Here is a 12297-nt window from a genome sequence, read left to right as displayed (position 1 = left end):
AAATACTCGTCGAACCAAATTCTGCTCTCGCCGGGACTAGGATTACACAGCGGACTCTCAATTTGGGGACTTCTCTTGGTTAGCGCGAAGCGAAGCCCTAGCTGCTCCAGGGAGTACACTGACCTCCCAGCCCCTGCTTGCTCCTCGCGTGTCGGGGCTTGTTCCGGCGTTACAGCTTCGGAAGGCACGCGGCCCCCACGTCCTCCGGGAAGAATCTGTGTCACCTCTGGTTAGTGGCATTTAATGCCCGCAGTGTTGGAGCTGGCAGCGCGCGGGCCGAACGTGGCGAGGCCAAGGGGGCCGCGTCGCTCTCGTGTCTGCTCCCGGATTTCAGGCCTAATCGATGCATTTTTCTGAGTGAGTCGGTGGCTCCCCCACCCACCTCGTCCGCGCTCTCCTCCTCCTCCTCTTCCTCTCTGGTCTCCTCCCTCCTCTGGCCGGGTTGCAAATGGCTTCGTTCCCCGAGACCGACTTCCAGATCTGCCTGCTTTGCAAGGAGATGTGCGGCTCCCCAGCGCCGCTCTCCTCCAACTCGTCCGCGTCGTCTTCGTCCTCGCAGACGTCCACGTCGTCTGGGGGCGGCGGAGGGGGCCCCGGGGCGGCGGCACGCCGCCTGCACGTCCTACCCTGCCTACACGCCTTCTGCCGCCCCTGCCTCGAGGCGCATCGGATGCCGGCGGCGGGCGGCGGCGCTCCGGGAGAACCGCTCAAGCTGCGCTGCCCCGTGTGCGACCAGAAAGTAGTGTTAGCCGAGGCGGCGGGCATGGACGCGCTGCCTTCGTCAGCCTTCCTGCTCAGCAACCTGCTTGACGCCGTGGTGGCCACTGCCGAGGAGCCGCCGCCCAAGAACGGGCGCGCCGGCGCCCCAGCGGGCGCGGGCGGACACAGCAATCACCGGCACCACGCGCACCACGCGCACCCGCGCGCGTCCGCCTCGGCGCCGCCGCTCCCACAGGCGCCGCCGCCGCCCGCGCCTTCTCGCTCAGCGTCGGGTGGCCCCACTGCCTCCCCGTCGGCACTGCTGCTGCGCCGGCCGCATGGGTGCAGCTCGTGCGATGAAGGCAACGCGGCCTCTTCTCGCTGCCTCGACTGCCAGGAGCACCTGTGCGACAACTGCGTCCGCGCGCACCAGCGCGTGCGTCTCACCAAGGACCATTATATCGAGCGCGGCCCGCCTGGTCCCGCAGCCGCCGCCGCGGCGGCGCAGCAACTCGGGCTCGGCTCCCCTTTCCCCGGTGCGCCCTTCTCCATACTGTCGGTGTTCCCGGAGCGCCTCGGCTTCTGCCAGCACCACGACGACGAGGTGAGTCTCGGGGCGGCTTGAGAGAGGGCTGTGTCTGGGGGTGGTGTGTACTGGTGACCGCCTGTGAGAGCGTCCTCCCGACCCGTGTCAGGGTGAGAGGTGGTGGTCCTCAACCAGAAGTTTTTTGCGTTTTTCCTTGTGCTAAGTGGCAGTGGTTGATATCTAGGAGATCACGACCTAAAAAGTGTGTCGAAGATCTGGCTTCTGTGTGCGTGCCGCGACGGGCCCTTGGAGAGCCGGAAACTTCATATTTTCACTTTAGTGAGACGTGGCAACCGTTGTATTCACTTAGGCACGAGGTGGGAGATTTAGGTGTGTGTGTTAATGCAGCGGTGAATTCCTTGTGTGGGCCGACCGGAGGCCTCCCAAGGCGTTGAGAGGGTACTCCTTCATTTTCTTTATTTGTAAAACTTGTAGATTATGGCGTTTGGGTGGGGTATGAGCTGGGACGGGGTGGTTGTGTGGGTGTGTGCTTGCGTGTGGGTGTGTGGAGTGCATGTGCCTGTATAGACCAGTTTTCCACGTGCGTCCTGGAGGGGAGAGGACTGGAGGTTTTTTGTTATTTGTTTTGTTGTCTTTTGGACAGTGTGGCAATCGTTGGCTCCCCTGTTAAGTAGGGGATGTCTGTGGATCTTTGAGGGCCAAGGGGCCCCGGGTCTTGAACCCATGTCTACTCCGCAGTTGTTTCACGTAGTGTCAAAACCCTTGGTCTGCCCTCAGCTTTCACGTGGCATTAACGTTCAGCATTGTGGGTCAGCAACCGCACCCCGAGATACAGGCGGAATTGGGACGAACTCGTCCATTGCCTGCATCCGGCTGTGAGAGTCTTGTTACTGCGCTGCTCACGCAGAGCCCCAGCTTGCATCCCTGCGGGAACCGGTTTCCCTGGTCAGGAGGTATTCCCATCCCGGTCAGCCACAGGCTCAGCTTCTCTTGGAAAAAACCCGAGCAGCCTACCCGCGGCTTGAACCCGGGGGCTGGTGAGCAGAATCTGAGGGCTGTTTCGCATTTGGGCCGTGGAAAGAAAAAAAACAAAAAAAAAACCTTGCCTATTTTCACACCATGTGACACTTCCTTTTCACTTTGGTTTTGGATCAGAATCTTCCACTGTCCCGAACTTATGGGAGTAAGGGACCAAAAATTTTGAGGCGATAACTTAAGCTACCTGTAGACCTGTGAGATTTGGCGGGATGGCAGGGGACTGCAGGGGCTTTAAAAATCCTACGTGAGTTGGAGAGGGTTGGTTGGTACCGTGCACCGCCGAGGCAAGCACCGCGCTCAGCCTTTGCCACTGTTAACCTGTTATTGGGCAGGAGGGCGGAGCTATTGCCTGATGGCCTTAAGCCGACTTCGTCTATTGGAAAAAGTTGAAATTCTTATCTACTTATGGGCACCTCCTTTTTAAAAGGTTCCTTCTAGGTGTGGGGCTTGAAGGGGCGGGGGTTGCTTCGTCTTTAAGCATTGAATGGAGTTCCTTACAGTTTTCTCACATTCATGGGTGAATGTTTCTAGTATGTTCTTTCATTACTTTTAGAAAATCCCAGGAACAGAAAGATGGAGCCAATTCACTTGCAGATTAGGATCAAATGGAGGGTGGGGGGAGGGGAGCTAAAAAGGAGAGGGTGCCCTGAAGCCGCGAGATTTTCCCTCCTGGAAGGGATGTTGAGTTTAAATGTCAAGTTTTTATTTATATTCTTAAAACATCTACCTGTGTTTTCTTTGTGCGGTACCGCAGACGCTCAGTGTTGCCAGACTTTGTGAAAAGTTTATTCACTTTTTTAAATCATAAAATTATAAATTCAAACCGTGTGGGAGGGCATGAAAGAGAAGTGAAACTCTCCACCCCTTGAGGTACCTGGATGTCCTTAAAAATCGTTTTTTAACCCGTGCAGTGCTAGGTTGAAGTTTAGAAAGCATTTAGATAATTAGGTTATTGAACTAAATATGATTGTAGAAACAATTCTGAGCTATGTTCTACTTAATCTCTTTAGCTTTTCCTTGAGACAAGAAAGCTTTCCATTTGAAATTACAGTGCTAGAAAATTTGAATCTAAAGTTGATAATCTTAACTTTTGAATAGAAGATTAAAATGTTAGAGAAAGCACAACTAGGCAATGAAGTTCCTATAAGCTGTTGAGAGTCTTCCTTTTCCTTTGATGGAAATGATTGATTAGTATTCCCTTAAAAGAGTCTTCCTCTGGTTGGTGTAGGAGCTTGAAGGCAATTTGGAGGATAGACTGACCCCTGTCTGGATTGTGAGGACACACTGAGCGCCTAAGTGCACATATATATGGGTTTTACTCCATGATACCGTCTACCTCAGTTTTTAAAATGTGCTACTTTACTGAGTTGCTTCCTGTGATAACCAGCTCTGTTAAATAATCCTGGGCGACTCTTCCCTTCTGCGAATGCCTGGCTTGTCCCGTCGATCCGGGCAGAAGGCAGGCTAACCCGGGAGACAACTCCTCCAAACCTGCACGTGAGACGTGATCTTTGGTTTAAAACATCATGATGCCTAGAAAACCTCAAGGGAGGCTTTTGTGTTTTCCAGCGGAATAGGGAGTTTTGCTTGTTGCCACACTCTTATCTCGTTTTTGGCTCTTTTAAAACACATAGTTGGGGGGTTTTCGCTAGTTCTACACCTCGTGGGTGAGTCGGGCCCCAGGAACTGCTGGCCGCGCGCTGCCTGCGTGCTGGTGTCAGGCGAAGAGTCGCGCCGAGGCAGAGCCGCTGCGGGCTGTGTCGTCACCCGGTCACCGGGAGCCCGCCTCGGAGGCTGGGGAACAAGCCGGGCTCGCGCTGCTGCCCCTTTCCCGCGAGCACCCAGGGTCGGTGCTTAAGGCTGCTCAGGCCACGAGAAAAGGTTCTTTTTGCGTTTTAGGGGAAGACTTGAGGGGGTTAAGAGTGTGACTTTAACCGCTTCACTTCTGCTGCTCGTGAGTAGCCTCTAACCCGCCCCCACCCGTTGCAACATAGGATGTGAACCCTTTGCTTCTTGGGAGGCTGCACTGGGAACGAAATCAGTGTGTGCGCCCTTAAGAGTTGGGAGCTGGTCGTCAGGGTTCTCCAAATGGCAGGTAGCCTAGAAAAGTTGAAACATGCTAGGTCCTCAGGAAAGGCTCTGTCCTTAGCAGGGTAGGGGAAGGCAGGGACTCGGTGACTCTGTTGCCTTCTTGAGTTAAGGGAAACATTGTTTGTAGTCCACCTCACCAAACTGATGGCTCGGTTCCAGTCCTTAAGGTCAGGGGCTGGGTTTTGGCCCAGTCTGTCTCTTGTACTAAAATGGGGTGCAGGTGCTGATAAAATTTACATTAGTTCTCTGCAGTTGGGCTTTGAAATACTTCTGGAAAGACAGTTCTGTAATTCCAAACTGATATGGAGTCCTCCTGGGGACTGTCTACAACCAGGAAACCTAATCAGTTTGCTGCCTAAAATAATTGGTGGTTGTATGAAAACCTCCCGCGTATTAAATTGAGTAATTCAGTGTGAATCGGGATCATAACGTGTGTGCATCATCCGTGGGTAGCTTTCTTAGATGTTTGTATACTCAGTATATACATATTTGTTTAAAAATTATATGCATGTTCATTTAAAAATCGTATGCGTGTTCTTATGGACGTAATAAGATCTATACCAAAATGCTTTTTGGGAGAGTGTAGTTAGAATTGAACCCCGAACTTTGGGCATGCTATAAGAGCGCTCTACCACAGAGCCACACCTCCAGCCCTTGTACCAAAATGCTTTTATTTTTTTAAAGGAATAAAATGCAATTACAGGTAAAAAACTCACTTTCGTACCCTTCTCCATTCATTTCTAGAGGTGACCAAATACAGTTGATAATGAAATTTTATGGTAAAGTTTGAATTTCTATAAACTTTTTAATTGGAATCCCATTGATTCATAGGTTTATTCCTAAGGGTTTTTTGTTTGTGTGTGTGTTCTGGTAAGGGTAAGGGGAGAAAATGAGTAGAAATGGGTATTCTAATGTGCCCTTACAATTCATACCTGTCACCTATTAGTGGAAAACTAAACTTTATACCTCAGAAGTGACTGAGGTTGCTGCTCTTAAATCCAGTTCAGCAGACAGATATTTGTAAATTGAAGTCTGTTGGATTAAGAGTGCTTGATGAAAATATACTGGAGGGAAATGTCCATTATTGATGTATTAATCCCACCTTCCCTTTTTAATTTTTTAAAATTTTTTTGCAAGAGCTGGGGATTGACCCTAACACCTCAATTGCAAGCATACCATGTGCTCTACCACTGAACAAAACCCCCAGTTGGATATGTTAATTCCATTCTGAGTATAATCTGTGGGCTTTAAAAAGTTATGCTTGAGCTGACATCTTCCATTAAAGTGCATAGAAGTGGATTTTATCAGCTTGGACCCCCAGGAAGCAGGCCATGGATAGTTCAGCTTCTGCTGTGCAGATTGCCTCAAAAGGGGCAACCTGTCTTACTGCTAGTAATGTGGAGACTGTTATCAGTCTTGTCTGGGCACCTTTTGTGACCTTGTATTGGAAGGTCTCTTGAAAAAAGGTAAACAGTAGTTTTGAGATTGCATTAATTTTGTATTTATCTAGGGAATTTTAATTTCCAGGTCTAGGATTTTATTTTGGAAAATGGACATTTCAGAAAGAAAATGGGTAGTTTCTTTGACTTCTGGTGGCTGTCATGAGGTTTTCCAAGTTAAACAAAAGTCAGTTGTATTTGGAGTACAGAAATCTGAAAGTGTCTGAATATTGAGTATAATTGCCTTTTTTTCATCCCAGTTCTGCCTTCCATTTTATGTACATATACCATTTTAGAGAGTCCTTTTAGATTTCAGTCTAGTTTCATAAAGGTCTCCTTAAAACGGATGCAACTTTTGCCTGACACGTAAATTTTGCTTAGTTTTGTCTTTTCATTTTAAAGAACTCTTAATTGTGTGTATATAGTAAGGAAGGTCTTGTGAACTATATAAATTAAGAGGTGAAATGGCTGAAATGCTTTTGTTGTTGAAGTGATTTGCCAGGATACAAAGTGTTGTATAATTTTCACTTATTATTTGATTTGCCAGCTCTGCTAACCCCAGATAGTTCCTAACCTGAGTTCAGTTCCCATCAAGTTTTGTTGAATCTGTAGAATGATATCAGTTTAATTATCGATAGGCACAAAAAGCCAGTTGTAGTTTGTTCAGAAATAATTTTCCATGTAGATGCCTTATGGAAGTGGTAGTCTTAGGGATGTTTGTTTTAAGTAATTATATGTTAGCATATTGAAGTTATGATTATTGGGAGGGGGCTTTTTAAAAATATTTTCTTAGTTGTAGATGGACACAGTATCTTTTTTTTTTTTTTTTTTATGTGATGCTGAGGATGGAACCCAGTGCTTCACACCTGTGAGTCATTCAGTCTACCACTGAACTACAGCCCTAACCCAAGGGAGGGGACTTTTATGAAGAAAGTGTGTGTGTGAGTATTTTTTGTGTGTGTGTGTGGCACTGGGGTTGCACATGGATATGCTAAGCGAGTGCTCTACCACTGAGCTAACATCTCCCCCTTTTAATTTCTATTTTGAAACAGTGTCCCAGTTGGCCCAGGTTGGCCTCATACTTGGATCCTCCTGCGTCAGTGTCTAGAGTAGCAGGCGTTACAAGTGTGCACCACCATGACCAACTAGAAGGATAGACCAGTCCTGACATGATCCTTTATCTGTAAGGGCTTCTACAGAATAGCATATTCTGCAGAATAGTGTTTCTGGAGTTTGAGTGAAGCAAAGACGTGTATACTAGAAAATAGTCTGAGGACCTTGTGGCTTTGACCCTCCTGTGAATTCTGGGGGTTCCTGCTTGGATTTTAGAGCCTGAGTAGGTGAGGTACCCCTGGGAATGAAGGCTCTATGCTTAAACATGTCACCAGCTGCATCCTTTAGTTCTGGAAAGTTTGGCCAGCCATTTCCTTCTATTCTAGACTTAACCTTTTGTAAAGTTTAAAATGTTGTTTTTGAAATGTCAGTGGGTTTGGGGAACTTCTTTCATAATCTTTTGAGACTAATAGGGATAATTCTTAGAGTGCCCTACTCATTTTGCTCACTGTGAATCTGCTGACTGCTTAGAGCACAGGAGAACTTTGAGTGGAGGAGCATCAGCAGTCATTATTACAGTGCTGGACATTTAAAAGCCCGTAGTTTAAACTACATCTGCAGACTTTGGTTTGTGTCCTCTGAAGTCATTGCTAAAGTGGGCGAGGAGATGATATATTAGAGCCATCTATGGGCTTGTACTGAATAGCCCCAAATGTGTGGGTAAGCTTTAAGCAAGAAAAGTGGATATGGTGAAGAAACTTTTAGTAATAGTTGGAATAGGTGGTGGATGTGGGATTTTTTTTTTTTTATTCATGGTGTCTTTAATTAATTGGGTTTACTTGAGCACTGTGGCATCGTGATTCTAGATCCTGCTGTGCCTCATCTTTTTTTATCTGTAAGAAGAGATGAATGAGAGTTCCTTTGCAGTGCTGTAAGGATTATTAGAGCTGATATATACGAAGTATCATAGCACTTTGCCCCACAATTGAAGGCGATTGTGAACATCTGTGTTAGCTTTGTTACTTAACTATTAGTCTTAAAGTAGGACCCCCCCCCCAAAAAAAAAAAAGGGTGGGACCTTCAGGATTAGAAGGAAAAAAAGCTGATCTGTGCTTTTTTACCAATTTACCATTATCTAAATCGAAAGCTAGGTAGTGATCTTCAGGTGATGGTGCAAGATGAACTGGAGGAAAAGGCATACACCTTGTTTGATTTTAGAAAAACTGGAGCTTGGTTTAACTTTTTGTGGGTGTGGTTTGAACAGAGAGCCCCATGCATGGCTCCTCAAATTAGCTTTTGGTCATTTTTGTGGGTTCCCAAGCATCGGAGAAAATGAGGTGCAAGTATATTTAGAGACTTACTTTCAGCTATTTGAGAACCACTTGCTTTCCCCCAATACTGGGGGTTGAACCCAAGGACTCTCTACCTCTGAGCTACATATATCTCCAGCCCTTTTTGGTTTTTATTTTGAAAGAGGGTCTCACCAAGTTGTCCAGGCTGGGCTCAAGCCATCCTCCTACCTCAGTCAGCCTCCAGAGTCCCTGTGATGAATCCCTGGGATTAGAGATGTGCACCACTGTGCCTGGCATGCCACCTCCCCCCACATTGTGGCATTTCAGAATAGAGCAGTCTAACTTCAGGGATTGTAATTATTTTAAGACTTAATTTAATTTTAATTTTACAGCTTTGTTTGGTGTGTGTATATGTGTGTATGTATTAGAGGAGACATCTGAAGAATCTTAAATTATCAAGAGAAGAGCCTTAAATTATTATAGAAAAAGCTGCTATATTACAAATGGAGAGACTGAATGAAGCGTGGGGTTATAAAATGACTTGATCAGAAACTGTCTTGGGGCTGGGGAGATAGCTTAGTCGGTGGAGTGCTTGCCTCTCAAGCACAAGGCCCTGAGTTCGATCCCCAGCACCGCAAAAAAAACAAAACAAAACAAAACAAAAAAAACCTGTCTTGACTCCTAGTCTGGCACTCTTGTACTGCCACCTCAGGGATCTAACCACTGAGCTACACCCCTATCCCTTGTTGCCCAGGCTGGCCTTGAACTTGCTGTCTTCTTGCCTCATCTTCCAGGTTGCTGAGATTATGGATGTATGCCACTACAGTTAGCAAAATGTTTTTGAGGCTTTTTGTTTATTTTGGGGTGTACTGGGGATTGAACTCAGGGGCACTCAACCACTGAACCACATCCCCAGGCCTATTTTGTCTTTTATTTAGAGACAGGGTCTGAGTTGCATAGGGCCTCAATAAATTGCTGAGACTGGCTTTGAACTCATGATCCTCCTTGCCTCAGCCTCCCGACCCTAGCTGCTGGGATTACAGGCATGCGCCCCTGCCCCAGCTTATTTTTGAGTTGTTTTTTAAATATTTTTTTTTTAGTTGTTGATAGACCTTTATTTTATTCGTTTATTTATATGTGGTGCTGAGAATTGAACCCAGTGCACACACATGGTAGGCAAGTGCTCTGCCATTGAGCCATGACCCCAGCCCTCCTTTCATTCTTGATTATTTTGTGTAGTCTTTTAAATCAGCTTTCCCTCCTTTTAACAATAACCTGGGTCCTATTTTTTTTTTTTTATTAAAACTGGTTTATTTTTACAGACTGCATTTTGATTCATTGTACACAAATAGGGTTCATTTCTGTGGTTGTACACAATGTTGATTCACATCATTCATGTAATCATACATATACATATAACCTGGGCCCTATTTTTAACCTAGCCCTATTTTTGAGTTTTGATGGACCTTTTTCTAGCATTACGTACCCAGGGCAATTTGGGACATAAAGGGGATAAGGAGGGAGGGTCTGGAGTTGTGACTCAGTGGTAGAGCACTTACCTGGCATGTGCAAGGCCCTGGGTTAGATCCTCAGCACTGCAAATCAGTAAACAAACAATAAAATGATCCATTGACAACTAAATAAAAAAGGGCACGGGGAGGGATAAGTAGCCTGGAAAATGCTGGAAGCTTCTCGGTATAGACAGCATGAGTTTTGAAGTAAGAACTGGGTTTAAGTCCTGTGTCACCCTGCAGTAGTAGCTGTGTGATTTTGGAACAAATAATCCAACCAACTTGATTTTATTTTTTAATTTTATTTTATTTATTTATTTTTTTGCAGTACTGGGGATTGAACCCAGGGCCTTGCGCTTGCGAGGCAAGCACTCTACCTACTGAGCTATATCCTCAGCCCTTATTTTATTTTTTGACACAGTGTCATGCTGTGTTGCCTAGACTGGCCTCAGACTCCACTCCTGGGCTTAAGTGATTCTTCCACCTCAACCTCCAAAGGAGTTGAGACTACAGATGGGAGCCATGTCCAGCTTCTGGTTCAAGGGTGAAAGAGGGGTGACTTGGTCTTGGAGACCTACATGTGGGGAGCTTCCTATAGGAAGGTGCTTTGAAAGAACTAAAAGAAAAAAAAATTTTTTTTTTTTTTTTTTTTTTTTTTTTTTTCCTTTTTGGTACTGAGGATTTAATCCAGGGTGTTTTACCACTGGGCCTCAGCCCTTTTTATTTTTTGAGACAGGGCCTTCCTGAGTTGCTAAGGCTGACCCTTCAGTTTGTGATCCTTCTGCCTCTGCTTCAGAATCGCTGGCATTACAGGCGTGTGCTGTGGCCTAGAAGTGTATGTTTTCTTTTTAAAAAAAAATTTTAAATTCTTTTTATATATGACAGTAGAGTTTATTTTGACATATTTATGCAAACACAGAGTATATCTTATTCTGATTAGAATCCCCCAAAAATAAATGTTTAATATACAAGTACATAACTATAAATATCCTGGAAAAAATTTTGGCTTCATGTTTACCTGCATGTTGGAGCCAAACAGTTAACATTTCTTTTTATGAAATTAAATGTTACTTAAGAACACATAAATATTTCTTCTTAAGAAATATTTCCTGATCGATGGTCCAGCAATCTTTTGTACCATTGTTGACAGCACTTGATCTATTAAGATCTGTCATGGACCTGGTGTGCACACCTGTAATCCTAGTAACTTGGGAGGCAAAGGCAGGAGGGCTGCAGGTTCAAGGCTAGCCTTAGAACTTGGTGATACCCTTAGCAACTTGGTGAGACTTGTCTCATAATAAAAAATTAAAAGAACTGGGAATATAGCTCAGTGGCAAAGCACCCTTGGGCTCAATCCACAGTGCTAAAAAATATTTGTCATAACAGTATTTGAGTGTTTTCTGCTCCTTTCTAAAGATGTCTAAAGATGACAGCAGTCACTACTTGAACTTGTGACTTGTCAGTGATTATAAAAATGAAAAGGAGAAATGAATGGAGGAGAGAGATTCCCAATTTCTCAGTATGGCTGTTTTCTATGTGTTTTGTTTTGTTTTTTGTACCAGGAATTGAACCCAGGGTCCTTAACCACTGAGCCACCTCCCCATTCCTTTTCGTTCTGTTCTGTTCTTCCCTTCCCTCTCCCTCCTCTCTCTCTCCTATTCATTCATGTATAGAACTGGGGGTTGAACCCAGGGCTTTGCAAATGTGAGGCAGACTTACCTCTAAGCCACATCTTGGCCCTTTTTATTTTATTTATTTATTTATTTTTGTGTTACTGGGGATCGAACTCAGGGCCTTGTGCTTGCAAGGCAAGCACTCTACCAGCTGAGCTATCTCCCCAGCCCCCTTTTTGTTTTTTTGAGACAGGGTTTCACAAAGTTGCTTGGAGCCTTGCTAAATTGCTGAGGCTGGCTTTGAACTTGTGATCCTCCTCTCTCAGCCTCCAGAGCTACTGGAATTACAGGCAAGTGTCACTGGCACCTGGCTCTTGTGCCGCCTTCTTCTTCTTTCTTTCTTTTTTTTTTTAATATATTTTATTTTATTTTTAGTTGTATATGGACACAATGCCTTTATTTTTATGTGGTGCTGAGGATTGAGCCCAGTGCCTCAACATGCATTAGGCAAGCATCTACCACTAAGTTAGAACCCCAGCCCCTCCATGTGTTCTTAAGTTACTGGACAAAGTATTAAGCTAAAGTTGGCATCTGAACAAGTTTGGATGAGTTTGGGACTGAAAGTAAGAGTTTAAAAGGACTCTTGGAGTTTGGTGGGATTTAGAGAAAAGTTGACTGAGAAGTAGAGTGATTTCCACTGAATTAGTGGTGCATGGAATCAATGTTTTCCCATTTCTTTTTTTTTTTTTTGCGGTGCTGGGGATTGAACCCAGGGCCTTGCGCTTGCAAGGCAAGCACTCTACCAGCTGCGTTATATCCCCAGCCCGGGGGAGGGGAATGGATTATTGATACATGGAAGTAGTAATAACAGTCAGAAACTGGTCCCCAAGTAAAGAAACCTGTTGACTGTTGATATTTAAGTTGTTAATAGTGGCTGAATGGCTAGGAGAGAACACTAGGGTACTGTGGAAGTAGCAGCCTTGGGAAGCAGCTGTCGCCTGTGACAAGGGTTGG

At 45.5% G+C, this 12297-nt stretch overlaps 1 protein-coding gene across 1 annotated transcript in view; it reads left to right on the top strand.

Moving 5' to 3' along the window:
- Positions 1–448: 448 nt before the first annotated feature.
- TRIM71 (tripartite motif containing 71) overlaps positions 449–12297 on the top strand; it is a gene marked incomplete at its 5' end in the record, with an annotated part of 68601 nt that continues 56752 nt past the window's right edge. Inside the window, one exon of the mRNA XM_079113979.1 lies at positions 449–1303. Within this exon, the coding sequence (XP_078970105.1) occupies positions 449–1303 (855 nt within the window). The remainder of the gene's footprint in view (positions 1304–12297) is intronic.

Source organism: Sciurus vulgaris, assembly GCF_902686455.1.
Source record: "Sciurus vulgaris genome assembly, chromosome: 16".
Classification (NCBI taxonomy): Eukaryota; Metazoa; Chordata; class Mammalia; order Rodentia; family Sciuridae; genus Sciurus; species Sciurus vulgaris.
This window is presented reverse-complemented; position numbering and strand designations above follow the sequence as displayed.